Here is a 25,045-nt window from a genome sequence, read left to right as displayed (position 1 = left end):
TTTATGAGATCTGACACTAAAATGATCTCTCCATATCACCCTTGCTTGTAATGAAAATATAGGCTTTCAAAAAGATTCAGTGTAATCTTTTTTTAACTATGAAAACTGATTTCTGTTCTTTCTGGAGTTTTCAATGCTGTACAGTGAAATTCATAAAGTTCCAGCCCACGCACAAACAATAATATACAGATGTTAGTGGGTTTACAGACAGATTCTTTTTGTCCTTTTTCAAGTAAATGTGTTGTCATGAGCCCTACATAAGCACAAAGGTTACATAGACACAATATACACTCAAGATACACAAAAACACAGAAACGAAACATCTTTTGCATATGATAGTTACTGGGTCATTTCGTTTAATGATTTCATTTTTATATAGCAAAAGGTGATGTCACTCATACACATCTCTGCCAAAACATTTAAATGAAATAATGGCTATACGTTTTTGTACACCTACGAAACATTAAATAAGCGTCCATTTGTCATTTGCAACAATAAAAAAGACACAAAAATTCAACATTATATTCAAATAATTTCTCATAAAAATGTAAGTCCAGTCTCTGTAAAACTAGTTAGTGATAAATTACTAAATATTTTTTTAATGAAATAAATTGCAGGCGCATCAGAAAATATGAATGTTTAAAATGTTGTAAACATAAAAAGGGTAAAAATAAATAAATAAATGTTTAAAACCCCGAGTTAACGGTAAGTATTAAATGTTGAAAATGTGATGTACATAAAAAAAACTATGCTCCCAAAAATAAAACAAGAAATTTTGATTAAAAAATTCTGACCTAAATAAATACCATGGCAACCTCTGGGGACACCGTTTCTGTTTCATTGTTTACAGTGGGAGGATTTCCTTTCTTCCTCCATCAGTATATTTGTGCATCTACTGCCCTCTCTGACTGCATATTTACTGCACCACTCCTCTCTTTCCATACTTGGCAATGCCTTTCTTGCTTCCTCGCTATTGGCTGCTGTAGAGAAAGCCCGGACTGACCCGGACATGCAAGCGGGCCCTGTTTTCTGACTGCAGCCTCCTTCCTGTAGCCCGGTTGAGGAAGTGAATTTCGCTGACAGGGCTGGGTTCAGTGAGGGAGAGGCGAACAAAACATCTTCCACGGGGGACTAAAAAACAACAAGAGACGATAGGAGCGAGTAGTTGAGCCACAGTAGAGCTAAGGTTGACAGTCATCGGTGAAATCGCGCTCCCCTGCCCCGCTGAGACCGCCGCAGACATGGTAAGGGCCGCGGTAGAGCTGTTGGGAGAGACGGGGACGGGGTAAGAGGGTTTCGGTGGGGCTGCTAACTACTGCTAACCAAGCGTTAATGGCTAAGCTAAGCTAACGCTAGCTCGGGTGGCTGGGTGGTAACCTGAGAGGACAGGCAGCAGCAGGGGATCCAAGCATATAAATCACCCATGCAGATCTAAGTTGCACTGTTTGCAAAACTTCTGCGAATGAATTAGCTTCACGGTACAGCCAGCAGCTCTATCCCCCAAAGCTAGCTAGCCAGTAGCTAGGTGTTAGCTAAGCTAGGTGCCCCGTAGCCACAAAGTTAGCACAGGATGTTTTGGATTTGACACAAGTTCGTGAATAGTATTAGCGAAGGTTCCTAATATATCGTACACACATGCAGCCTCACTGCCGTGCACATCCACGCACCCAGAGGCTAAAATAGTCCAGCGCCGGGTCGCCTGTAGCTATATTAAGACCGCTTGCTCCTCCTATTCCTAACCATGACAAGCTGTCAGTCTCCTCTGCTCAGGTTTTCCTGCTTTTAGGGTTTAAGCGTGACATTGCGAGATTGTTATGGACTTTATAGGGGTAAATGTCCACATCTGAGAGTCTGCATACATCAGTAATCATTACCTCCTCTTTGATTTTATACTTTTCTTGCATACCAATTATGTCATCTTGATTGGTCATTTATTTTGATCTGGAAAAGCTTATATGTAACTTGTGCTGTTATAGCAAAGTGGAGCAACATCTTGTACTTTTGCAGTGTTTATAAACGTGAACACACTGAAGTACTTCCCATTGCCAGAGTTTGGGAGGACCAGCTGGTGTTTCTCCACAGTCGCCCACTCTCCTTTGCCTCACCTCATCCATCCTGCTGGCTCAGCCTCATTTCACTCTTGTGACCCCTAGAGTTGTTGGTCTGAGTGAGTGTTTACATGGAGACAGGAGCACTGGTAAACACAGCGTCACGAAGCGCAGGTGTTTGATGTAGCAGACTGATTAATCAGCTGCGAGAGGTTTTAAGACAGGCAAAAAGCATCTCCGAGCAGAGGAAATGGCTTTGGAGGTATTGCTTAGAAACCTTTATGTTCAGGGTCGCTCTTTAGAAAAATGTTGATGGAAGAAGGGTTCCCTCTGTTCTAAAATGTTATTGTCCTTCAGCAGCTGCCTTGGTGTAAATTTGTGTGCAGAGGAGTCACAGGACAGTGGCGTAAATGTATATTATGGGTTGTACAGTGAGGTTGTGCTGCTTTTGGATTTTGATGTAGATCCATGTGATTCAGAGTATTTTCCAATGTAAAAGTAGGGCTCTGGGATGTGACTAAAATCTTAAAAATTTCCTTTTTCCTTAGTGGTCTTGGGGTGTAGGTTGTGACATCATTGGATTTTTTTCTTATCTGATCTGGAACTGTATATATTCACAAGACACAATATCTGTTATTACAATATTTATACACTTGAACATTACTAAGAATATCATGGATGAAGTAACCATAATGTGCTGTAGTAATACTTCATCTTTTTGTGCCGTAATAATGAACAATCATTAAATAACTTTGGGTAAACAGTGTTGTAAAGTTTTTAACTGTGATGTAAATAACAGCAATACATGCGTGTTTTCGTGAAATGTAAGTTATGTGAAAAACACTCCTGTTATGTTATGTAGAAGGGGAAACTTTCTTCAAATAATACATATCACAATACAGCCCATGTTCTGGGCATAAACAGTCGAGATAAAATGACCATATGGCCTTTCAGTCTAAAATACTGTAGAAAAACTGAAAGTTAAGTAGCAAACCTTTAAAAAAAAAAGTTTCTAATAAAATGATACAGATCTGAAATAAGATCTTCTTTAGTGTCAAACTTCTCAGACAAACCACAGCCATATGACAGTACTTGTTTTTCTAACAATGAAATTAACAATAGACATTTTGCCCAACCCTTTGCAGGAAGTGTTCACTTTTCCGATCGAACACAAGGCTGTGCATGGATAACCACTGTTAAACTAGTTTACAGTCTACCTCTTTGTTTTCTCTTCTTTATGAGCACATTTTGCAACCATAGAAATGATTGATTTGGTTGTAATAGAGTCATCACGCTGATAAGGACTGCTGTAATGTTATGTAGAGATTGATCAGAAAGTGCTTTGGTCCATCCTGGTGGAAGCAGTTACACAGCAGAAGTCATTAGAATAATTTCAGGTGCTTTAAAACTTTTCTAACCACTGTAGTCATAACAAAATATCTCAACCGCACCAAGGTGAGGTTTTTTTTTTTTTTTTATGCCATCATCTGATAATGCGCAGTATAACCATATACTGTAAACATACCCTTTTCTCCCTCCACATTCTCCAAGGGTTCATGTTGTGGCTGGTCTGTCCTCCTCTGCTCACTCATATCCTGCTGTTCACTGTATATTTAAAGGAGAGAAAACCCTGAGGCGAGGCTGGGCTTTGCTGTCCTCTTTGTTCAGTGTCTTTCTGGGCTGTCACAATGAAAACTCTCTTCATGTCCTCTTAATTAAACTTGCCTTGCCGAGAGGTTAATATTTTTATGTGATTTGTCCTAAAACTGCTGCTGGACTTTTTCCTTAAAGGGTCAGACAGTTTCTCTTTTTCAGGAATGTTCTTCATATTAGATAAAACGCGTGCAGGAATGTTGAGTGACAAGAGTTAAAAGTCTGCCTGCTGCATCACAACAAACCTTTTATGTTAACGCTTAAGGTTGTGTTGATTTTCTGGTCTTTGAGGTAGTAGCCTGAGATGACATAGGGATTTGCCAATGATTTATCACATACAAATCATACATTTTCCTGTAGTGTTTTATGGATTCTTCACACACCTAATGAAACTATCTTCTTTGAAATGCATCAATACCAAGATTCTGTCACAGTCTTTCTTATTTTGCTCGGTTATTGCACTGCACAATCGTTAAAAACAAGCAAACTGTGTAAATGTCCATAAAAAGAAAACAAGTCAAAGGGAGAAAATAAAGACAAACTGCCCTTTTTTTTCCTCCATAAAATAGGCCTCTAAGTGTAAGAACTTTATTGTTGATCTTTCAGCCAGACACCAAGCGAGTGTCTTGATTTCAGTTGACAATAAATTGTCACACCACTGAATTGAATTGTATTTTACTATTCAGTTCTTTACCATTATTAGAGAATGATGATAGTTTGATAATACACATTAGAGGTCGCCCAGTGATGGATTATTAAAGGCTGATCTAATGGTGATAATTTGGAGCAGTGCTACATCACTTTATTAAACCAAACAACTTTTGAACTGAAAGTCAAAGTAATAAATACCTAAATAAATCAACATAAAAGTCAGTGTAAGCAATCAATACATGCAAAACTGAATAAATGAAATCTAGATGGGAACAGTTGTATCTTTTGAGCTCCTATTTTCCCAGTATGTCCAGGTTAGAAGCCAAGTACCAACAGCCAGTCGTTACTGGTGCTACTTTCTATGTATCAATAGTTCATAAAACATCCTATCAGTGCAGATTCTTCTCTAATGCAGATGTTGCCTGTGAAGAAGGAGAAGAGCTACTTAACATTAAACATGAGAGCATATAAATAAAGGTTACATTTCTGTTTGCATTTTAGGCTTTGCAAGCAAAACTTCAACTTTGGCGAATGCATAAATATGAAATATACAAAGCCCATTACAGAAATATTTAAAGCAATTACTGTCAGAAGATGCTCATGGAAATGCTTCCTGCCAAATACTACCACTTAAACAGTCATAGTGTTAATTCCCCACTGAGAAATCATTAAACTGTAGTAGGAGGAGGCAGTGCAAAGACAAGATGTCACGAAAAATAAACACCAGTCAGACTTCACACTAGTAATGGTGATGGAAGTATGACCTTTTTGTTTTTATGAACAGAAAATATTTGATCAATTTTTTTTTAAAAAAATGATCACGTTCAGCTCAGTTAATCGTGATCAGACCTTTGTGTAACAATTTTGACCTGTCTGATCACGGACATACATTTGATCAAACCCTCCAGGCAGTTATTTGTTCAGTTCATCATTATGCCATAAATCTTTCTTCTTCTTGTTTGGCTTCAAACAGTGGGTGGTGAGAAGGAAGTGAGAGAACCATATCAGTGTAATAACGACACCAACTGCGATGTAAGAGTTTCATTGCAGATGGGAATTGGATCAGAAATATGAACAATATGATATGCTTTCTGGATCACTCTGTTTTCAGCAGCTGTTCACCTTGAATATCTCATCCTCACCTAGAAATGTTACAGCAGCACATTTCACATCCCAGTCTGCAGTTTGATCATTAGCTGGTAACACTTCAGTACCTCATCATCTACCAACTGCACAAGATTTCCTCCCCTTTGATGCTACATGACACATTAAACCTATCAGACAGAACGTGTGGTTTCAGAGCTCCTGCTTTGCTTTGGCTTTCTGGGCATATATACCTCATACTTTGTCTCACCATTACAAATAATCAATTAATGAACACTGTTAGGATGTTTATAATCTGTTTCAGCTTTATTGGATGCTGATCTGTAATGATGTACCTCTTAACTTGAATGATACTCCATCTACAATCACCTATTGTTTATAGTTGGTCTGATATTCAGATTCTGGTTTATTGTGTAATAGCTTTGATGTTTAGCGCTCAGTGATTCAGAATAATTTAGGTAATGATTACTTGGACTGAGAAGTTATCCAGTTTCTAAGAAAGTCAAAGACCCAACCTTAACCCTGACTGACTAATATGCAGTTGATATTCCAAACCATCACCAGCAGTGGGACGTCGCATTCCATAACACACTTAAGACTACCAAAACCACCAACGAATCAACACCATGTATTATCAGACTTTATCATTCACTGAGTAAAGTATAAATCTCATTGTGTAATACTACACACATCTGTAGGCTACTATGGTATTGTCAATTTATCTCTGAAGAAAACAACTGTTTTTTTAATAGCCACTTAGAACAACACTGTATTACAATCATCACAAAGGCCACTGAGTTAGCAGATACAACCAGAAATCAGCAAAAAAAAAAAAATTCAGTAGCTGCATTAAAGATCTGTTTGGAATCATCCAAACAAGGTCAGAGCTATCACAGTTTAGTCTGAAGTTCTGAACCATGAAACAACAAACAGTGAACTTGGCGAACATAATATCACATAATGACTTTATACCTTCATAAGCTTCATAATGTAACTCACTTGTGTAGAAGAAATGCTGAGATTATAGCATCAAACTCCATTCTTTTCATTTAGAGCTGTGTCCAGTGGGGAAAACAACAGTGCTTCTAGCTTTTATCACCTTGTCACTTTCTTTGACTCTAAAAGTTGTTTCTTCGTGGTTCTCATCCCATCTGGTCACTTTTTGGCTCTTTGGTCAAAGGTCTCCTCGCTTAGTTTTCCTCACCACGGGAGACCTAGTGACTCATTACTCCCTCTAGTGGCCACATAAACCCATCCATCCATCCATCCATCCATTATCCACTGCTTATCCAGGGCCGGGTCGCGGGGGTAACAGTCTAAGCAGGGATGCCCAGACTTCCCTCTCCCCAGACACCTCCTCCAGCTCTTCTGGGGGGACCCCGAGGTGTTCCCAGGCCAGCCGAGAGACATAGTCTCTCCAACGTGTCCTAGGTCTTCCCTGACCACATAAACCCATTAGTTCATGAATATGAATATATTCAGTTCATCTCTCTACAGTCCAATACATTGGCATCTTTGAAAAAACTTCAGGAGTCTTTATTCTACACTATAATATAATAATTCTAACACTATAATGACAGGTTTAGGTCATAATGGGATATTTTGAGGAAGAAAAACTACATATAGGCTAGCTCCTTAAATGGATAATGTGCTCTTTCTAAATTATTATTATTATTATTATTATTATTATTATTATTATTATTATATCATCAGCCTTTAAAATTAACTGTCTTTCAACCTCTGGTTTCACTGTGGACTAGCCTATTCAGGCTCAATTGCACTTTTATCTTCAGCAGATTTTCAGTTTTTTTGTCTACAAAATACACTCACATGACAAATCGAGTGCTGTTCAGTCTACCAACTGGTAGATGTCATCTCAGTGTTTGCCCACATGAGTGTGAATATTCCTTGTGGAGCAGCTGGTCTCACTCCTGTCATACCCTCACACAGAATCTCACAGGCTTTTATCAACCTGCCTCATGTGGAGAAGTGAAGGAGCTTAGTCTGATCTTTTACCTGAGGCTTCTTTTATATTCATGAACACTTTTTCCAGGTAAAAAACTGGCACACCTTTTAAGTAGGCCTGCTTTCAGACTAGTTGAACCTGATGCCTGATAGTTAAATAAAATGCTGTAGGACTTTAACACTATACTGCAAATTCATTAGGCCACCTCACAAATATGTTATTGGAATTGTATTTTTAGTTGGTCTTGGCAAACAGTACGGACATATGTGAAGTCCTGCAGAGACTTCTGCTCTGTTGTGACAGGTACAATCTGACAGGTTTCAAGCACACTGTTAATCCACAGCATGTGTTTAAATTGAGATTTCCAGTCATCAGCTGGGGTTTAGTCATGTGATATACCTGTAAAATATGGTAGAAGGCGAATCAACCAGTTTCACCTCAAGAAAGTGGCCCTGTTGTTAGTGGCATGTTGGCAGCTTCAGTTAGGCACAAGATGAGTATTTTGACTGAGATGTTGAAGTTCAACCAGGCTTAACATTAGTAATCAGTGAAAAGAGCTGAATCGCTGATGGTGGTTTTACATGTTGATGAATATTGTGGAAGGTCTAAACCCACTGGTGGCCTGGGTTCAGACCTGCCTCATGTCCTCTATCTTACCCCTGGCTGTTGTAATTAATGTTTCATTCCCATAAAACGTAGAGCATTCCATCTTTAGCAAAAAAGAGTGAAATATTTGATGCTCCAGTGTAGAAGTCGACCAGTATCACCTAGGGATGCAGTGGCACTCGGGAAAACTGTGTACCATTCGGTCTGCCCTGCACGGGACAATTCACCCTACATTAGACCCGCAACCCAACCTGACCAATGATTAAATACATTTTGTACACAGTAACTCACTTTTAAGTACCAAGACACACTATTACAAGGAAATGCGTATGGTAGATAACTGTGGCGTTTTTATACCGCCGTTTTCGTTCACATCCCTATGCAGAACAGGAATTTATTTGTTTAAAGAAAGCACCCTTTGGGCCCTATGTGTGCACATGCCTGCTTTATATGACTGTATACAAGTAGTCAAGGAATAAGAAAGGGTTCTATTGTTCAGTACAGAAAGTGTCATCTTGTTAAGTACAATGATATAATTTGTTCCTACTGTGAAATTCCGTTTTTACTGACAAGCAAAATAAAAATATAATTTTGGGAGTAAAAAAACTGTTCTCTTTACACACAAAACGCGTACCAAAACTGAACCGAAACTGTGGCCCAAAAACTGAGGTATGGACCAAACCATGGGCTACCTGTACCATTGCACCCTTAGTATCACCGTAAATTAAACGTAAAGATAAGTTCAACTAAAATAGGTGATTTCATGGGTTGTTTTTAAATGTATTTTCCCTCAAACTTTGTAATTTCAATTCTTAATACAAACACTAACTATTGGCCTCTGCCAGGTTCTGCTAATAAAGATAGTTTCTAAAATGTCTTATTGATGCTGATTGAATGGCCAAATTGATGCTTTTTGTTGGCAGTAGGAATCCACTTAAATGCGAATGTATAGTAATTGTACCAATGTTATCTTCAATTATCACTGGTCTTTGCATGATTTGGCTGTAAACAAAGTGAAACCTAATACTTTTGTACCTTTGCTAGCAGCGAACAAACATTCGTGTTGGTTTAAAACAATTCTTGTTTAACCTCAGATACTATGAACTCTACAATAGTGAGTATGTTGAGGCTTTGCACTTAAGGCGTCTACAGTCAACCCAACAAAGAGGTGTTTCACTATTGTTTCTCATATTTTCTTGCTGTTGTCTTTTTTTTTTGTAAAATAATATATCACTTGTTTTGTTTTTATAAAATTTTTATTTCATATTATTGTATATCAAATTTATTTCAGGATTATTTATACATTTAAGACAGAAATTACTTGAGTCGTGTCTTTTTTTAAGATGGCAATAGTACACACTGCTTTCACTCCTTTTTCTCATTTATTTTTACAAGAATTCATGAAACTGAAAATGTGTGAATGACCTTCACCAGTGATGACATTTGAACTGTATTTAACTATCATCTGTGACCGTACGTTGCTCTAGATCTTAAATAGCTGTTTTCCTGTGTTTTCAGAATGACCAGCAGCTGGATTGTGCCCTGGACCTGATGAGGCGTCTGCCTCCTCAGCAGATCGAGAAGAACCTCAGCGACCTCATTGACCTGGTGAGTTTGTGTCTGTGTTTATCTTGTCAGAATTCCTCACCAACACATGGTTATGTCATTAGTGTTATTGCCATGAAATTATGTTCCCTACAAATGAAATGTGAGTGAAAGTCTTTTTCCTAAATGTTTACGGTCTTGTGGATTATCAGATCACAAACTGTGAAGAAAGTTTTGACACTTTTGACTGAATCTGGTCTGCTCTAAACTTTGCAAATATACAACTTGAGTTTTAAAATTGACCTAAACTGAAACGTACACATTGTGAGGCAGTAAAGACACTGGAACAGCTGCAGGTTTGGATTAACTGTGTAATAAATTTGTCAATTGATTTGTCATTTTTCCAAGACCAAAGCTAAGATTTGATGAGTTATTTATCTATTGTCACCATAAATTCTTCTCAGTGGCTGGATTTGTAATCAATCCACTGACAGATTATTACCTCCGCCAAGGAGGTTATGTTTTTTGCCGGTGGTGGTTTGTCTCTCTGTCTGTCTGTCCGTGTGCAAGATAACTCAAAAAGTTATGGACGGATTTGGATGAAAATTTCAGGAAATGTTGATACTGGCACAAGGAACAAATGATTAAATTTTGGTGGTGATTGGGGGGGGGGGGGGGGGGGGGCGCACTGATCTGCCTTGGCGGAGGTCTGCGCTCTCCGAGTGCTTCTAGTTTATTTAGTCTTCAATCAAAACGGACAACATTCTCAACAAACACCAGTTCTGCACAGCATGTCCCCCAAGTTTTCCACACTCTGGATTAACCTCACATGGTTTGTCACTACCTACTGAGACGCTTGAACTGAGTTATTCGACGATTCAACTCAAGATAGGTAAACATTTTATCCACCTTAACAAGATGGTTAATGTACAGTGCCAGATCAGAGGATACAATACCTTTAAAAAGATCATTGCCAAGACATGGAGGTAACCCTGGGGGGGGGGGGCACTGATCTGCCTTGGCGGAGGTCTGTGCTCTACGAGTGCTTTCTAGTTGATTCTGTAAAAATCAATATAAAACCTTATTTTACAACTAATGTTGCTGTTATTTTTTTTTGTCAAATGAAATCAGGCTTTGAACAGTTTCCTTTTCTCTACCATGGTTCTCTGTTGTTACAAGGTTTCAACATTGTGGAGGCATGAATTTGATGTCATGATTCTGCAATGTGGAGTTATCAGAAAAACATGCCAGCATCGATAATATATTACAAGGAAAATGATAAGCGAGGGGCCATACGATCCCAATGGATTTAACAATTTGGAGCCAGTTTTCTGTCCCTATTCCCACCCAGACATACAGTGTTATATGAATACAATACACACAGGATTATTTACCAAATGATTGGCCAACAAAATAAATCATATCCATGTGGATGCTGTAGAAAGTATTGATTTTTAGTGTCTTTTGATCACACTTCGGGCTGAATTTATCAATCTTGACCCATTTTATCTGCGCATTTCTTTGTATTTTGGTTCTTTGTGCCCTTATTTCTGCCATGAGATTGTTTTAGCTGACATTTGCTATGTTTACCTGCCTCAAAGTGGGTGCATGTGTGTGTGAAGTCTGTGGTTTTATCTGTGTTTTGCAAATCTGTTGTTTCCATTCTCTGCAAGTGCTGCTCTTTTCCTGCACTTCACTCTCATCAGGGTAAACAAAGCTATTCTCAGTCTTTAATATCAAAGTTATTTTCGTACACACGGTGAAACTCATTGTTTTCCCTTCCACGTGAATAAGTTGGTCTTTCCCTCCATTTTTCTATCCAGAAAACATGGATTTTTACAGAGCATTCTTAGCTGCCTCTGACAAATGAATCTAAATCAGACACAGATCAAGTCACACTGCTGCTGCTGTTTGCCTAGCACCTTGTTTTGTGGGTATATCCGTTCCATTCCAGCCGGACCCCCCACCTGCTCACCTTCCTCTTCCCTCACCTTTGACCTCTCTCCTCCCGGCAGCTGCTCTTTCCTCACCCCTTCTTTCTGTGTCTGGTTGTTAGTGATCATTATCGCAGCTGTCAGTCACTTTTTCGGGCTCCACAGTCCCCGCTCAACCTGGAAATTTACAAAGTCACCTGAAATCACCTCCTTCATTCCTCGACCCAGTTTGTCCCTTTTGTCTCCCTCTTCTCCGTTTACTCTCATTTCTCTTGAACACTCTATTCCCACCGACTTTAGTCCGCCCCTCCTTTCCTTGTTTCACCCCGTTGGAGCTGCCAGGTGTGTGTGCGATGGGGGCACTGGGGCTTTTTCAGGAAAACAGGGCTTCCTTTGTGTCTCTGGTCTGATGCAGGAGGACATGGAGGACGGGCCCATGTCAGTCTGTGAGAAGTAATTTGTACCCCCTTATCCAGCAGATATAATGTTTCCTGTTGATATTTTTCCCTTCCTCCACTCACAAACCTCTCTGTATTGAGTGAATCCGTAATTTGAGAAGAAAAACATGAATTTGCACTTTTTACCCTGAACTGAAGACGTCATTTACCAGGAGCTTTTTGTTTGTCTTTTCCTCTCCTCTCCTGAGTTTGGGTTTATAAGTATGTTTTTTTCACAGGAAACCTGAAGAGACACAAACAGCTTGTTCTTGTTTTATAAGTCAAACAGAACCCTTCTAGTGAGGTGTCTAAATAGTTTAGAACCGCTCCAAATTCTTGTAAAATTTCTCTGGCTGTGTGAAAAACGTTTTGTTTATGTGTTTGACTTCTGCTTCCTGTTTGCGTCCAGGTGCCCAGTCTGTGTGAGGACCTCCTCTCCTCTGTGGACCAGCCCCTGAAGATTGCCCGGGATAAAGTAGTGGGGAAAGATTATCTACTCTGCGATTACAACCGAGACGGCGACTCCTACAGGTAGAATATAAAACTGCACTTATGCAACAGGGAAGGCGCCCCTGGGCCACACACAGTGAGATAAACAAATATTTGACCTGCCTTATTATAAGGAAATGAAATCTGATTATCTGATATTAAATGTTCACTTCAAATGTTGACACCTTTTTTAAAATAAATGTTAGTGAATAAAAGTAAGCCGTATTTTGGTAAGATTTTTTACAGTCAAAATAAGAAACATTAACGTAAAAAAAACACAATATAGACTTGTCAAACTTGTTTCTCTCAGTGATTACGTCTGATCATTTTGTGATGGTTTATTTATCTGCAGAGGCCCTTCCCTCTGCCTGTAATTTCTTCTTCTTTTTTTTCTCCAATCTTGTTTTGCTGTTTGGGACATCACAGAGGTGTGGATTTTGCCCTTGTGTTTATATCTCCAGTCACTAACAGCTCTGCTTAGTGTTTTCAGGCAGAACCATGTAAAAAAAAACCAAAAAACCAAAACTGTTGGTAGCCCCCGTCAGCTGTGTTTTTACCTTTAGATCATTTCTGTAGAGTTTTGTGAAGGTACAGGTGGATTTATTTATGATTTTACAAGATGGCCAGTGAGACAAAATCTGACAATCACATTTCATTTTTTTTTATTTTACCGCTTTTATCGTACTTTTGGCTCTCTCTCTAAAGCCTGTATCATCTGTGTTGCCATGGTAATACAATATGATGCTTGTAACAACATACACAAGCTATATATCCACGTAACCAGAAGAACATCAACTAAAAGTTCAACAAAAGCAATTTTCGGAAAACGGAACACAATCCAAACAACAAGCACTTAAATGAGCAAATGTGTTAAACAAGCTCACAGTCCAGTGTGTGTTATGAATAATTCGATAAAACTGACCAACACAACAAACTTTGCAACTCTAAGCTGACACTGAGTAGATCCAACAGTACAAGTATTATTTCTCAACTGATAAAACTCACTGAATGAGCTGAGGAAGCGCAAAGTAAACGTTACATTGTAATGCAGTGATTACAAATTTTGTCTTACCTTTGCTGTTTTTTTTTTAAATTATAACTTAGTTTTATATGAATGAAGCTTCTGTTTTCGGCTACTTCATAATTTACAATGAAATGATTTTGACTGGAAACAAATGGCCCAGAGCTAAACAGGTTAATATCTCATGCTCACTCAACCATCACTGTTTCCTTGTCCATCAAGCACAGAGGAATGGCTTAGTGTGAACTGTTAAGCTTCCAAACACCTACTTGACTTTTAACCATGTTTGGGTTCTCTGTGGCAGCCAACAAATCAGCAGACAGATGCAGCAGATGTTCAGTTTGGAATATTTTTCGGTGGAGATTAAATATTTTATCTTATGTACAGGGTTCCCGCGGGGTCTTAAAAGTCTTGACTTTACAAATCTGCATTTAATACCTTTAAAAAAAGTATTTAAAAGGTAATACATTTGATATGGTAGGTCTTAAGTTATGTTGCCATGAACTTGTTGATTGCGTTATGTTTAAATATGTCTGTTAAATGTCCAAGCTGCAAAGATAGTAACGTTATTCTACTCAATTCCACCTGTTCCAACCTGACAATATATATTGAAATTAGGAACCAATTATCTCTAACTTTCCAGCCCCTGGTAAGAAATGACTTGGAACAATGGGAATCAAAGCGTTGGAGTAAATAAATAAATTTCCCTAAATTCTAGAAGTCACAAATTTCTGTCAGTATGGCTGTAAAATGGGCATTAAATTGTGTTCCAAGTCATCTTAAAAAGGTCTTAAAAAGTCTGAAATTGAACTTGTAGAACCCTGTAGGAACCCTGTATCTAAGTTTTAGACTTAAAAATATTTTAGAAATTGATAGATTGAGTGCTTGGTTACATTTGAGGTCTGCTTCCTCTTATACGATCATAGTCATAACCCAACCCAAGTCATAAAAACATAAAGTGACGCTCCAAAGCCAGATCAGTGGTGGGAAATAGTTCAAGATATTTTTGTTATGGAAAAGCTGACTTGTATGGTGAGACCCAAAAAGGACACTCTTAACAGAAACTGGAGAAAACAGAATATTTATATGACAAGTGATATAGAGACTCCCTAATTAGAGCTATATATAATACTGTACTACTTGAATTCCAGACCACTGGTTATGTTGAATCTTTGTCCGTTCATGCATTTTTGTGAAAATTTAACAAATGCTTAAGTAAAAAAAAATAATTAACCCATAAAAACCCAAACAGCCACCACCAACCAAAACCATCTACTGATGTAAAATGTTTGATACCTATTGATCCATTAATCCTTTCAATCCATGTAAATAATTGGTGTAAAATGCATTTTGTCATCTTTTTATGGTCATCAGATATGACCCATTTGGACGTTCAGTGGCTCCGTTGTGAACATGGAAACACTGCCATCTTCTACAACATTGACTCACCAGTAAAACCCATGGAGTTTGACAAATGACAATGGATGGAGACACTTGTTTTATGTTCAGTTAGATATATTTTACAGAAAAATTAACTTTTTCTTAAGTTTCCTCTATTTTTGATATAATGACCCTCAACTTTAATCTGAGCTTTTATGAACATCTATGATCAGTATATTACATATAGGAAAACACATGATTTTTACTGTGAAAAAAAGCACAAAATACAGAGGATGATGTTAGAATAAATGATGATGAGTCACTTATGAAAGGTTAAATATAGAGAAAAATTCATTTGGGAACTGCCATAAAAGTCCCACTGGGTCTCTGTGGGTTAAATAAAAATATAAAGCAGCTGTAAAAAGCCATGAGAAAAGAACTGTGTGTGGAATAGTCGTCCTCTAGGGTCAGAAAGGTCTTAAAAAAATTCTGAAAGAAATAGTGATATCTCAGATCTACCAGTAGGCCAAGGTGGTCAGCCCCAGTGGAAACAGGAGTTAAATGAACTCTGAACTAACATAATCTGGTGTACAGTTTCATATGTATTCTTAGTTAATGTTGATCACATGAACAGGAGAATCTTGTATAATAATGGATGGGTGAATTGAATTCAACCAGTGGAACATGCAGCTTTGTGTGTTACATCATCCTGACTGTAGGGTGGTCAGCAGGAATAGAGTCACGAGGCACTGGAAAATTTCAATAAAATATAAGAAGCAGTTTGTTCTTGATTTGTACATATGTACTTGCATACCAGAACATGGAGTTCAATGCACATTAACTGAATTATGCTGCACTCTTTCAATACATCAGATCCCCATGGAGTAATAAGTACGAACCTCCTATTGAAGATGGTGCAATGCCTTCAGCTCGCCTGAGGAAACTCGAGGTTGAAGCCAATAACGCCTTTGACCAGTACAGGGATCTGTGAGTACCTGCACAACACCACCCACTCATTTCTCATTGAAAGTTTGGAAGTATGTGAGGTTCGTGGCCACCCACACATAACCTCTGGTATTTTCATATTTGTTAGGTACTTTGAGGGTGGCGTGTCCTCCGTGTACCTTTGGGACTTGGATCATGGCTTCGCTGGAGTTATTCTCATCAAGAAGGCCGGGGATGGATCCAAGAAGATCAAAGGGTGCTGGGACTCCATCCATGTGGTGGAGGTGCAGGTGAGAAGCTGCTCAAATGAAACCTACTCTGCCCAGTTTCATGTTATTAGTATTATAACAGAGATCAGTGTGGATTACCATTTGCAAATAGATTTATTGATTTCTTGTTTCTTTTGTGCCAACAGGAGAAGTCCAGCGGACGTACTGCTCACTACAAACTCACCTCAACCGTCATGCTGTGGCTCCAGACAACCAAGACCGGCTCTGGTACCATGAACCTGGGTGGCAGCCTTACAAGACAGGTGCAGTGTGGAACTAAACATCAAATCACTGCCAACACCATCTGCACTTGTAGATGTCTTTGTATGAGCTCAGTTTATTTTCTCTTTTTCACAGATGGAAAAAGATGAGACGGTTGGAGAGTCCTCACCCCACATCGCTAACATCGGCCGCCTTGTTGAAGTCAGTATCACAGCTAACATTGTTGATTTATCTGATTAGACCAGAGATGTTCTGATCTGACTCTCCAGTGCTCATACCAATGCATAGACTTTGAGCATAAGATGATAACTAGCACTAATCCAGTCCAGTGAGTTGTACAGACCTATGGGTGCACTGCCCATGCATGATGTAAACATAGAATAACAAAGAATGTATGGACACGTCAGTATTGGACTAATATCCGATTAGATTAATACATTTTGGTTTAGAAAATAGTTTCTTTTAAACCCTATTTGCATTAGGACTAGTATAACCCATGGACCTATTGGAATTTGGAAATTAAATCCCCATGTCTGTGTTTCATCCAGCCCATCTGCAAAGTCTGTTTTTTTAATATTGTTCTTTGGTTCTGATGTCAAGTGCAGATTCACTACTCTAGCTGTCGTGCTCATCATTTTCAGATGTCAGTCTTATGAAAGTTGGCTCTTTCAGTGAACATCCTTGCTGTATTGTGACATGAGCCTCTCAGATTTCCACCTTTTAAAACTGATTTATCATCACCAGTGCAGCTTCCATCATCCTTGAGGAGCAGGATCTAGAAATAAATGTGCACAGGAAACAAAAATGTTGCATATCCCCATATCCCATGGGGCTAATATTATCACAGCACCTCTGCATTTGCTGAAATAGGGTAGGTCATCTGTGATTTGGAATTTTTACTTTACAAATAACAGATATGGCAGATTCATTCTGGATTAAGATCACAAATGATTTCCACAATTATTTCAAATGATGTTATTGCAGAGGTTCACAGGTAATATTAGTCCTGCATTAATAGGTCTTTAATTGTATTGAAGGAAATATTCCCTCATAGAGGCTGTGTGATACAGTCGAACTAATAAATCTTTGCCTGTAAATTGCCCATAATTCTTCTCAAGTTATGGGCAATTTACAGTTTTAATCAACTGTTTTCTGACTGTGGGAATTGATTCAAGAATAGTCTTTCTTTACTGAATAATTACTATATCACAAGAAGCAAACAGGTTATATTTAAAATGTTTGTTGATTCTGAACTCGATTTTGAGATTAGGTCATTTTTCATAATCTTCAGAAAGCAAAACCTCGATTAATCAAATTAATTTTATATATTACCCCACTCTAACTTTATAGTATTGTGCTGATATTCCACAGTGTTTTAAACCCACAGAAGTAATATTATCCATTCAATCGACCGAACTTTAAATCATCCAAATCAGGACTGGGTGTAAGAAAGTGCCAGTGAATGATGGTCGTATTCAAAGGACGTCTTTATTTTCATTTCAGGATATGGAGAACAAGATTCGCTCCACACTGAATGAAATCTACTTTGGGAAGACCAAAGACATCGTCAACGGCCTGAGGTAAATCTGCTGCTCTGTGATTCTGTTGGAATGACAGTGATGACCTTCTCTTTTCCTGCAGGGTTTCAGCGGCTCTGTTTTCTTATTGTTCGAGTCATGCTGAGTGCCAGGCCGCTTCACCTTTGTGTCCATCTGCTGACTCTTTCAACAGATTTTCCTTGGTCTTTCATTACTTTGACTCAAACCCACCTCCGCTGCCTGACCTCCCATCACCTTCTCTCCTTTTCCCCCGTTCCTCGTTTCAATCTCTCCTGCCAATCTTATGTTTTCACGGCCTTTTGTCCCTCATGACTGCTGCCATTCTTATCCATGTCTGTCCTTCCTGTCACCTCTCCTCTGTGCTCCAGATCTATTGAGTCTTTGCCCGATAACCAAAAGTACCGGCAGCTCCAGAAGGAGCTGTCGCAGGTCCTCACCCAGCGTCAGATCTTCATTGACTAGGGTCAGAGGTACAGCCGGGCATGAAAAGAGTGATTACATCTGTGTGTTATTGTGTGTGTTTGTCTGAAAATAGAAAATGAACAGAGGAAAACATTCTTATCCCATAATGCCAAGTCCATGCCAGTCCTCTCTTGTTTTGTATTAACCGTTACCTTTAATAGCATTTAATTCCTTCAATTTAGGTTCAAACGGTAAAATTATTTATGCTTTTATAGTGTTTTATGTTTTTCTTTTGGAAGGGTAACAATGTGTTTATGTCTGACTCTAGAACAGACACATTCAATTAAGATAAAACAAAGAAATGTGCAACATGAACTAAAAACACAACTATATACATAAAGTAACTTGCATTTCTACATATTTTCCATTTCCTCTTTTACTGTGTTTGCTTATAGTAAGTCTTTCAGATACGTTAATCTGTATAGATCAACAACTAGACACAAGATGCACTTGGTTTTTGGAGGATTGTAAAAATTAAAAGAAGTTCATAGAAAACACAAATCAAACAAGACCTGTTAAATGTGAAGGTCTTTTCACTCAGCTGTGCGAGCGTGTCAGATGACTGTATGAACACTATTTGCATGCTCGTCATTGTTGAAACGGTGCAGATTTTGCAGGCATGTCATTAAAGTTTTGTTTATCTCTTAGTCTCACAAACGAGAAACTGACGCACTAACCATGTCAATAGTCAAACCAGTCGCTACCCCTGATGTTTTCCAGTTTGTTGCCCTTATAAGGTTTTCTCAAACTTTGTGTTTATTCTGCATGTAGCACTTTGTCCTGTCAGAGGAAGCACATTCGTAGATATTTATGGTACGCTTTCACACCATAATCAAAATGACATAAAGATGCAATTAGCTCAAGTGTTCACCACTTTTGCTTTGCCGGTGACATTTTAAAGCAAAAAGTAGTGAATATATCTGTCATTTTAGTTTAATGTATGCACATACAGTTAAGTCTGTAATGAAAGTTTGGCTGATCAGTTCATTAATTGTCATTTTTAATGTTTATTTTATGACTCTACTAGAGTGTAAGCCTTGCAGCCGTTTATTTACACACATTTTGCATGGGAAGACAAGAGACATTAATTGATAGTGAACACTGCAGTACATACTAAATGAAAATTCCATTTCTATTTGCCTTTTTGTTTTTGTCAACAAACTTGCACTGGGTAGATTTGACCTAAATGTAAAAAGCCTATTACTGAAAAATACAAAGATGATGAGAGGCATCGATAGAGGTGAAGCGTATCGAGATGTCATTAAAACAGTGGAAAATGATGTGGAAATGAGGATGAATAATGACATTTCTTTACAAAAGAAACTGCATTTGGCTCAGATAATTACAATAACAGGGTTAATAACAGTGAAAGGCCTACATACACTTCCATTACGTAGTTGTAGCTGTAAAAGTAAAATGTAAAAGGATGGTGACTACTTCTGTAGAAGGTGTAAGCATGGTTGAAATGCATGACACAGAACTGGAAACGTTGGGTAGGTTGTTTGATATTAATGCTCGGTTTGTGCAGGGTTTATAAATATATCTAACATGTGACTGTGCATGCTTTACACTGTTTTCTAACCACGTTTTCTCCGCAGAATAGGAGAAGTAGACAAACTAACATCATCAGTATTCCTCTCTACAGACTGTGCCACTTGCAGGTTGTCTTGATATTTGATCTTTCGTGACTGACTGTGTCTCGTCTCTGTCTTTTCCACACAGGAGTGTTCAAACTCTGGCCGACAAGTCAGTGCAGGAGGCTCTGAAGATCGACCTGATGGAGGCGCTCAAACGCAAGCATAACTGCTAGAGATCCTACTGTTCTTTTCTTCTGTCTCTCTGTCTGTTTCTCTCTCTCTCTCTCTCTTCGCCTCATCTCTGCCACCTTTTCTCTGTTTCTTTACGTCTCTCCCTCCATGCCTGTTTCAGTGCTGCACTCTTGTTTATTTGTGGAAAAGAAAAAAGGAGAAAATGCTTAGCTTTTTATTTGTTTTTTTGTTCTTGTTTTTCTGTCAGGTTTTGTTTTCATGCATCTCATTTGCCATGAAGCCATTCACTCACTCTCCCCTGTCTCTCTCTCGCCCCTCTTTTCTCTCTCTCTCTCTGTCTCTCTCTCTCTCCTCCCACATTATTATGAATATAATTATAGTATTACGACGGTTAATGATAATCTTACAGTGTGAGGGTCATTGTAGTAATAATCCCTGATGTTCTCACAGCTGACGTGACCTCGGCTTGTTTGACATGGTCGTGCTCTTCGTCCGTGAAGAGGAATTAGACACAGACTGTGCTGTAAAAGGTGTAAACGTGGCGGGGCTGTCATTATGTACATCAAATTTATTTTTTGCACCTATTTTTGTCTACGGCACCCCCTGATATATTTGTATAAAATTATAACTGTCAGTGTATCTTTCATTCTTCTGGACAATGTAAACCGTGCAAATACGAGGTGGGCCTTCGGTTTGTGTTTGAAGGTTTTTACTCTTTTTTTTTTTGTTTTTTTTTTTTTATTTTATTTTTTTTTCCACTCTGTCCACATACATGTGAGCCTGTGGATGCATAGGGCCTCAGCCGGTGGAAATGTAAACTTATCAAACACGGGGATGGACTGTTACCTTCACGTTGTCAACCCAACCCCCCCCACACACACACTGTGTATAACATGACAGTTTTCTTCCCCTCTGTTCGGCTTATTCAACTCTTCTCTCTTCTCACCTACTTCGTCTTTGTTGGGGGTCACAGTTTGTCTTTGTGTCTCAGTGGAAACCTTTGTTTCCATTTTTGGAGGGGAATCTTTTTGTTGTATTTTGTTTTTATTTTGTAAAGCTTATGATTCATATTGTATTAGAGCCTCCAGCAACAATAAAACAGTAAAAAGCTAACCATGTTGACGTCTGGTGTCCTTCTACATCATTAAAATGCAGTGTTATATAAGGATGAAACAAGAAGTGCTGTGTGAAAAGAAGTTTATTCTGTAGAAAAATGGAGTAGAAGTGCATGCTAGCAACATTTGCTAACATTTTAATAGCCACTATAATCCGCAACAGAATGGATATGATCATGCTTAAATGAGAAATTAACCCCCAAAGACCTGAGCAGCCACCAGTGACCAAAACTACTGATCCAAAATTAATTCTATCAATACATATAAATAATTTAGGTAAAATGGAGTTTCTTTGCTTTTCATCATCAGATATGACCATTTGGACATTCAGAGACTGTAGTGAACATAGAAACACTGGCATCTTCAACATTAATTCGCCGGTAAAACCCTTGTGATAACCTCACAAACGTAATAACTCCTACAAACGTAATAAACCGCAAACATAATCAAAATTTGCAGCTTTTAACGTTCTAATCCCACAAATGTAATAACTTTCCCCCAAATGTAATAACAGTTGCCTACCACAAATGTAATACCTCATTTTCCCACAGTGTGCTCCTACTCTCCTTTGTTATCGTATCCAGACATTTTATTTACATGGTTCAAACATAGGCTTATATGATACTTAATGAGAACAAATGATATCCAGTTCATACTGAAGCTTTTATAATAAAACCTTTACAACATTTTTGCCCATTCTGTTTTGTTCCTCCATTTGTATTTGTATTTAAACACCTAGTTATCTGGAATTAGTGCCATGTGGTGTAACTAATACTCATTCTAAAAAGGCAACTGTCCAAAGGACAAGAATAACTGGGAAGAAAAGAAATATGAATGAATATTTATGCATGCTTTACTTAAATATATGTGATGTACTAATTTGTTACATTTGTGGGAAGTTATTACAATTTTGGAAAATGAAGATTTTTACTGTCCCACAAATGTAATAAATCCCCACAAAAGTAATAATTATTACGTTTGTGGGAAATGAGGTATTATGTTTGTGGTAGGTAACTGTTATTATGTTTGTGGGATTATTATGTAAAAAGCTGCAAATTTTTTTTATTACATTGGGGGTTTATTATATTTGTGGGGAGTTATTACGTTTCTGGGGTTAACACCCATGGAGTAAAATAAATGACAGCGCCTGTAGATACTTGTCTCTACTTTCAGTAAATGATGTATTTTGTTCAAAAAGTCACTTGTTTCAGTTTTCATATAATGACCTTTTCACTCTGAGGTCTTACAGGGGTGTCTAGACTTTTTATATTCATAAAGCTGTAGATTTAGAGCTGCTTACTTTGCAATGTTTATGTTAAATTCCTTTGAAAATTAGCACTCATTTCCAAACTCAGAATTACCAGAGCTCCAAAGAGGCTAAAATATGCTAATGCAGCTGCACAAAATGCTTCTTTACTTTATAATAGTGATCACAAATTAACCAGTGATTAATAAGGTTTAAATAGATTTAGTGGTGGTAACTGTATTCACATCCTTAAAAGTATTAATAAAATTGAAATTGCTCCTTTAAATAAATAAAGTATATCTTATCTTTAAAGGTGACTCAACTAAAACATTAAGCAAAGTATGTAAACATTATTATTTTATTAAAAGTGGAGTAGCTTCTGAAAGTATTTGTCTTGGTTTAATTTTTTACATCACAAGAACCATTTTAACATTTTTATATCCACTATAATTATTACATGACATTATTTACTATTGAAACTTCCGATTACCTGATGCTTTCCTTTTAATATGACTTCTTTCTAGCTAGTTTTGCTACATCACAGGGCTTCACTTTCAGCTATTGAGAAAATGGGAGTTTTGTTGTTGTTATTTTAAACACCACCTTTTTCTTTATTAGAATTTTTAAGCAAACATTCCATGTGTTTTCTGTCATCACACATTTGCACCTAAGTAAATTAGTTCCAAAGCTGTGTGTTGTAGAGTGGCACATTAGGTTTTTTTATGTAACGGTGTGATTTACTGGATTTATTTTTTTCTTGATATTTTCTAATCTTTAATTATAAGCTCCTATCACATTTTTCACACTTAGATAAATCCAATTTGACCTTGTATTGTGCAGGTTGAATGAGGTGAATCAGTGGAAGTGGACTGTTTCCTCAGGTGTGTGACTGCAGTTTGTCCACTAGGTGTCAGTCACACTCAACACAACACCTGGATTTCTTCAGTTTCGAGTTTCGTTAAAAAACTCAAGTGTCCTCTCCTACATACCATGGATTTTTTTGTTTAACCTCACTATATTTACTTGATAATCTAATTATTGTGGTTTGCATCATGTATGAACAGCTTTGTAAATAAAACCTGTATAATCATAACACATCAGCTGATTCTTATTACCATCTGATTCTGAACTCTACACAGCAAATGTAGAAGTGTTAATTTCCAAAAGTTGAATTGATGAGTGTTAATTTGGGTGTTGTTTTTATACTCCAATAGTGTTGAAGAGGTCTTGCCTTCCTATAGTTGGTAAATTAAAGAATCGCCTTAAAGAATCTATAAATATAACAGTAGTAATGCTGATAGCCTGTGGGGTAATTCTGTACAATTATACATTATTAAAGAGTTAAATGTTAACTACTATGGTGTTGACTTTAACATTTCAGTAATGGTTTCATTATAAACACCAAGTGAGTGTTGATTTTAACTCATAGAGCAGGAGTGTCAAACTCATTTTACTTCAGGGGCCATGTACAGCTTGATATGATCTAAAGTGGGCCAGACCAGCAAAATAATATAAATAATAGGATAAGAACTTATAATGTCAACTCCAAAGTTTTTTTTCTATGTTTTTGAGCGAAAAAAGTCAAACTCCTCAATGAAAATGTTTACATCTATGAACTGTACTTGAACATAACATGAACAAATACAAACCTGAAAATTCTTAAGAAAAATAAATGCCATTTTAACAATATTAGGCCTCAGTTTATCATTTAGACATATGCATTACAACTTACAGATCACAGTGGAGCTACAAATACACAAAACACTTACTAACAGGCAGAATATTGGTACAATTCCACATACTTCTCTTAAGAAATTTCAAGTTATTCACATTTTTTTTTGTAAAAAGCTAGTCTGTAAATGTAAACATTTTTGCGTAAATGTATTTATTTATTTATTTATTTATTTATTTGCTACAACAAAGAGAAAAAATTGTAGTTTTCATTATTTAAAGGTTATTATGATAGTATTTTACTGGTCTGACCCACTTGAGAATGAATTGACCTAAAATGATTCCAACATCCTTGAGTGTTAATCTCATCAGTGTAATATCTGCATTTCACAAATTCATCCCAGGGGCCATATTGGACCCTTTGGCGGGCCGAAGTTGGCCCCCGGGCCGCATGTTTGACACCAGTGTCATAGAGGGTTAAAATTTTAAATTTACAGTGTTACATCTTTGTGTCTTGTATTGAAATATGCTCATTTACAGTCGAAAAGCCGTTTGTGGTACACAGATTTTTCCCTGAGGTTGATAAAAAATGGTGGTGAATAATAGCAGGAGGGTCATTTTCTCATGGTAATTCCCAAAATGGACTAAAAAGCCTAAAACAAAGTGGCTGAATGAATGAATCTGTGTCCCCAGTGTTTTTGTTTTTCTCTTAATAAATGGAGGTTTGAGGAAGTCTTCATTTATCTGTGGTGGCAGGGTTTCTGACAGTCCTCAGACCTCTCACAGAGCTGTTTTCCTCCCTCTGTAACACACACACACACACACACACACACACACACACACACACACACACACACACACACACACACACACACACACACACACAGGTTTATGTTAATGAGGAGCCTGAAGGCGGAGGGGGAGCAGGAGCCATTTTCACCATTCAGTCGGAG

The 25,045-nt window shown here is 37.8% G+C and overlaps 1 protein-coding gene across 1 annotated transcript; it reads left to right on the top strand.

The window, feature by feature from the left end:
* Positions 1-1,019: 1,019 nt before the first annotated feature.
* capzb (capping actin protein of muscle Z-line subunit beta) lies at positions 1,020-21,173 on the top strand. The gene is made up of 9 exons (XM_030133377.1): positions 1,020-1,244; positions 9,547-9,636; positions 12,354-12,475; positions 15,708-15,821; positions 15,928-16,069; positions 16,195-16,311; positions 16,406-16,471; positions 17,774-17,850; positions 20,014-21,173. Exons 1-9 carry the CDS (start codon positions 1,242-1,244, stop codon positions 20,099-20,101), a joined length of 819 nt encoding a protein of 272 aa, XP_029989237.1. The 5' UTR covers positions 1,020-1,241; the 3' UTR covers positions 20,102-21,173.
* Positions 21,174-25,045: the final 3,872 nt, after the last annotated feature.

This window comes from Sphaeramia orbicularis, chromosome 5, assembly GCF_902148855.1.
Source record: "Sphaeramia orbicularis chromosome 5, fSphaOr1.1, whole genome shotgun sequence".
Classification (NCBI taxonomy): domain Eukaryota; kingdom Metazoa; phylum Chordata; class Actinopteri; order Kurtiformes; family Apogonidae; genus Sphaeramia; species Sphaeramia orbicularis.
The sequence above is the reverse complement of the archived record's forward strand: the minus strand, read 5'-3'. Positions and strand labels throughout refer to the sequence as shown.

Coding starts and splice junctions, on each gene's coding strand:
- capzb (XM_030133377.1), top strand. Junction 12,476..15,707: donor CGAGACGGCGACTCCTACAG/GTAGAATATAAA, acceptor TCAATACATCAG/ATCCCCATGGAGTAATAAGT. Junction 16,070..16,194: donor TCCATGTGGTGGAGGTGCAG/GTGAGAAGCTGC, acceptor TTGTGCCAACAG/GAGAAGTCCAGCGGACGTAC.